The following is a 5,217-nucleotide window of genomic DNA, read 5'->3' as shown; positions in this document are numbered from 1 at the left end:
TCGTATGACGAAGTAGGGCATTCATTAATGAAAAGACATATAGATGGGTTTCTTGTTTGTAAACATGAGAGGATGATGCGCGCGCAGTGGAGGGATGAGCCTGTAGAGGGCGCTATTACCCGCAGCAGCTCTGGCCATTGTACATTCATAAAATGAATGGTCTTCACCGGGTTTAATGAAAGTAGATTAAATGATGCAGTTTGTAATATCTTCTTTACTCAATGAAAATGATTTGTCGGAAGTTGGATCTGTTTGTATATAATAGCAGCATTATACCTATTATGCCTATAATAGCAGCATTATGCCTATCTAAATCCCGAAAATAACAAGAGAGTGAATGGCACTTCCGGGTCGTTCTACCACCCGCATGCGCAGATTGCTCACTCTGCTCTGTGATGACGTCGCTCGGAAACCCATCTATAGAGATACAAGGTTTCTGCCCGATAGCAACAAAATAGTGGAGGATTTACAATCTTGGACAGGTGGCACCTAAAGCCTCAGTTTACACTTAGTTGGGTGTTGGTGTCGCCCACAGAAAGTAGTCTACCTGTCTATAAGACCACAACACATGGCAGCACAACACGTTGTGAGCTTGTAGATCAGCTATTTTTAGTGTGGCACACCCACATGTATAAATCACCAAGTATAAATCAGGCTTTACATTTTCAGTAAACTGATCGTGGCCAGAAATAATTTGGGAAGATACGGGTACTTCCTAATAAGAGATCAGTGACCTCCAGGCTTCTCGCGTCCCTCTATCCAAGCTAACCTGCTCCATTGCCCTCCTTCTGTTTCTAGGCTGGGCATCTCTCTCCAGGCCAGTCTATTCCAGATCGCGGGCTACAGGAACCTAGTGGCTGAGGTGGAGAAACTACGCAGGGAAACATATGACTGTGAGAACCCTCAGCATGAGGACATGCTGATGAAGGTACGCTCTATATACAGTACATATAGCATGTGTTATTACCAGTATTGTTTTGTAATGTATTTTTGGGCGGTGTAGCCGACCCTATAAGTGGGGTTGGGACACCTCATTCTCTGTACTGTGATTGGCTCATTAGTACACCCCTAGCTGTGATTGGCTGACTCTATTCAGCACTGTGATTGGCTAGCAAGACACATGATGACATTAACTCATTCACTGCCACAATTATTGCTGGCCGTGTTTGCCCACTGCCAGAGATTTTTCATAGAAAAAAAAATTACTCAGGAGCCGAGATACAGACTTTTTAAGTTTTAAGTTAACAAGGAAGTGGATGGGAGTCTAGATCTTCGAAAAATCATATCTCCTTGGTCTTTGGGTCAAATTTGAAAAAAAATTTATAAAAAAAAAAAACGTTTTTTACGTCAGTGGCAGGATTGGTAAACGGGAAAAATTACGTTTTTTACGTCAGTGGCAGTGAATGAGTTAATAACCTATAAATAGGACTATGCACTTCAAAAAATCATTTTAAAAAAAAGTGAGCTTCCATCACTGTGATGACCACTGTGATGACCACACCGCCCACTTCACAACACTGGGTGTGATTTTGTTGTATTGTATTGTATTGTAGTATTGAATTGCATTGCATTGTGTTGTATTGACAATTCAGTTACTTGCAGCAATGCAGCATACAGAGAGTAACTTGTGGTATTGCGTGTGTGTGTGTGTGTGTGCGTGTGCGTGTGCGTGTGCGTGTGCGTGTGCGTGTGCGTGTGCGTGTGCGTGTGTGTGTGTGTGTGTGTGTGTGTGTGTGTGTGTGCGCAGCGCGCGCGTCCGTGCGTGCGTTTGCATTACAGCTTTGGAAGGAGTTGCGTCCTGACGCACCTCTCACTGGTCGCATCTCCAAACAGTGGTGTGAGATTGGCTTCCAAGGCAGTGATCCAAAGACTGACTTCAGAGGCATGGGCCTGCTGGGCCTCCACAACTTACTGTAAGAGAGAGAGAGAGAGAGAGAGAGAGAGAGAGAGAGAGATGAATAGAGAGAATAGAGGGATGAGTAAAATTTTGTCAGAAGGCTTGTCTGTCTCTGTTTATAGAGAGCTTGCACAATACCTGCTTGTGTATTGTGTGTATACGCTTGTGTAATATGACTCGTGTGGTGCATGCTCTTATTACAAATAGTGGCTAATAGTACTGTAAACTAATCAATCAACTGTACTGTACTGTACTGTAAATAACAGCATTGATGTCGTAATAAATGTTTTAATTTAGAGACATACACTGTCCTTATCATGAGTCTCAGATAACGCACTTATGCACAGGCATATGCGGTCACGGTGATATACAGTATATGAATGTAGCATCTCTCCAAATGTATCCTCTGCCAATGCACAGAGCCAATAAGCCATAGTTCTTTCAGAATCTTGAAATTATTTCATGTCGTTTTAATTGACTTGAAGACTTTTTCTCTACCTCCATAGATATTTTGCAGAGCACGACAAGGCCAACGCTCTCCAGGTGCTGCATGACTCACTACAACCAAAACACAAGTACGTTGATCCCGTTCTTTACAACAGACACCCCGCCTGCACACGCATGATACAACACATTAGCCATAACTCTCTACTTCTCGCCTCTCCTGGATAGTCACGCTTGTTCTTCTTGTCTTTAGCGTCCTTCTCTCAAATGCAACGTTTTACTGACGATCATCATCCATTTGTGCTGTGTTGTCTTGGCTTCTTGCTTCGATCAGAAACTCAACGAGCTGTCTCATCTCAAAGGAACACCGTTCTTCTGCCTTTTTTTCTCTCCTCCGCCTCCATTGTGTCCCATTTACCCACCTCTATACTGCTCCCCTCTCTTCCTCACATGCACTGTAGGAGCACAGACAGGGAGGCAAGGTACTCGTTTCACTCTCATTCACAGTTTTGTGCTGAATTCATAGCCTTTCACCCCTCTTTGCTGTTTCATTCATGGATTCAGTGTGAAAAAATGTTTCCTAGTCTTATCTGCGCCGTCCCACATCCATGCTACTGTATGATACTCCTTTTGCTTCCCCTAGCCAGAGCTTTAACCTGATGAATGTGATAGCCAATAGCATTATTTGCAGAATGAGAAAAGAGCAATGTTTCAGCCACTGACATGCGTTATGAATATGATGCACAGCAAACGTGTTGATTGTAAAGAAATTACCCCTAAGGGTCAGAGTTGAATGCTACTACACTGTCCTTCGACAGAACAGAGATGGATTGAATCTGTTTATCCTTCACAGTGAGATGAGCAAATCAGAATGGGAACAGAAGTCTATAGACAAAGCTATCGGGTGAGTGTCTGAACACACTGAAACAAGCATGTGCAGTATAGGTCATATACCATCAAAGGTATGTGAGCCCTTAGCATAGCATCGGCTTATTAGAGGATACAGATGGGCTACAGCTGTTGAAGCTGCCCGCTGCCATGATCCCAATAGAGAGCAGCTTCAACAGTGGTGGAGACCTGTGACGTCGGTATCCAGGCTGTGTGTGTGTGTGTGTGTGTGTGTGTGTGTGTGTGTGTGTGTGTGTGTGTGTGTGTGTGTGTGTGTGTGTGTGTGTGTGTGTGTGTGTGTGTGTGTGTGTGTGTGTGTGTGTGTGTGTGTGTGTGTGTGGGCGGGCGGGCGGGGCGGGCGGGGCGGGCGGGCGGGCGGGCGCACGCGTGCGTGCGTGCGAGTGTATACTTGCTTTCATCTGCATTAGTTCTAATAACTCCACACACACTATTCAGTGTCTCAGCACATTAAAATATACAGCTAAATGTTTGTGTTATCATAAAGCAGGGCTGAAGCACTCATCTATAAAGCAGAAATTAGTAATTAATTGTCCTTTATTTCTGTTCTGTCCCATTTAGCTATTCATTTGCCATTGTGGGAATCAACATCACAGACCTGACGTACTCTCTGATGGTGAGCGGGGCTCTGAAGACCCATCTGTATAACGTGGCACCAGAGATGCCCAGTCTGATGCACTTCCAGCAAACCTTCTGTGAGTTGGGATTCATGTGTTAATTATGTGTGGACAGCAGGCAGTGGTGGAAAAAGTAAAATTTCTTTTTGTAAAAGTATCAAAACTGCAATGTAGAACCACTCTGTTACAAGTAAAAGTCAGTTAATCGAAGTTTACTTGAGTAAAAGTACAAAAGTTTAGGCTAGTTATCATATTATGTCTAAAATGTATACAAATCTTTTGAAAATAGCAGATCTACAAGCTCACAACATGTCGCATCACGACGCGTTGTGAGCTTGTAGATTGGCTATTTTCAAATAGCCAAAGTTTAACTCATTGAGTGCCATTCACGTGTTTCACGTGTTTTACCGCAATGGCGCAACGTGCCAATGACGCGTTTGACGTGTATTTGGAAAAAAACGTTCAGAACCCAAGATATCATCATTTGAAGATTTGCTACTCCATTCACTTCTTGTTTAACTTATTAATGAAAAAGTCTGTATCTCGGCTCCTGAGCACTTTTTTTAAAACTATGTGCTAGTTATATTGTGTTATAATAAAAACAAATCCTGTTCTATTCATTAAAATAAGAACTCTTCTTTTTCTTTTGCTGTGCAATGAAGCACAATGATTGGGTTAATTAGATTATGATTTTTGTGGTTCTGGCTCGATAAGAAATTAAACAGAATTGTTAAGCGGTTCTTTTGTATTAGTAATACAAAAAAAACGAAAAGAAAAAAAAACGTTTTGGACTTTACTCTCTAACTGACAAACACCTAGCGAAGCATTATTATGCCATCATAAATGACGCTGGTCACTTTGTTCACTGCCCTCAGGTTACCTGATGCAGGAGTTCCACCGCTTTTGGGTCGAGGAAGATCCCAGTGACATCATGGAGTTCAATCGGGTTCGCTCCAAGTTCCACAGAAGGATCCTGCGCCAGCTGAAGAACCCCGACATGGCACTGTGTCCCCACTTCTCTGCCTCGGACCTCCACCTAGTCAACCTGTAAACCCCTGACCGATTAACCACAGGAACCCTAGTGTCCCTTTTCTGGGCATGTCATGACAGGCGAATGTTCCGCGAAAATAGCCAATCTAGAAGCTCACAACGTGACGCAATGCAACACGACGTCAGCTTGTATATCGGCTATTTTCGACGAAGAGATTTGGTGGATGGAAAAAAGGAGGCGGCCAAATATAGACCCCTGGGGGACACCGGTCAACAGAGTATTAGGGTTTAAGTGGTTAACCTCACTTCCCCTCTGGCCAATCCTACCCAACTCAGTAAAATATACAATCGTACAACCTGGTA

The 5,217-nt window shown here is 43.4% G+C and overlaps 1 protein-coding gene across 1 annotated transcript in view; it reads left to right on the top strand.

Annotated features, from left to right (window-relative positions):
* Positions 1 to 4,915, top strand: part of elmod1 (ELMO/CED-12 domain containing 1) — a gene marked incomplete at its 3' end in the record, with an annotated part of 9,369 nt that extends 4,454 nt beyond the window's left edge. The window contains exons 4-9 of the mRNA XM_080435964.1: positions 799 to 928; positions 1,780 to 1,913; positions 2,404 to 2,472; positions 3,195 to 3,245; positions 3,809 to 3,942; positions 4,740 to 4,915. Coding sequence (XP_080292090.1) covers positions 799 to 928; positions 1,780 to 1,913; positions 2,404 to 2,472; positions 3,195 to 3,245; positions 3,809 to 3,942; positions 4,740 to 4,915 — 694 coding nt within the window. The remainder of the gene's footprint in view (positions 1 to 798; positions 929 to 1,779; positions 1,914 to 2,403; positions 2,473 to 3,194; positions 3,246 to 3,808; positions 3,943 to 4,739) is intronic.
* Positions 4,916 to 5,217: the final 302 nt, after the last annotated feature.

Source organism: Gymnoscopelus braueri (assembly GCF_963280865.1).
Source record: "Gymnoscopelus braueri genome assembly, chromosome: 8".
Classification (NCBI taxonomy): Eukaryota; Metazoa; Chordata; class Actinopteri; order Myctophiformes; family Myctophidae; genus Gymnoscopelus; species Gymnoscopelus braueri.
This window is presented reverse-complemented; position numbering and strand designations above follow the sequence as displayed.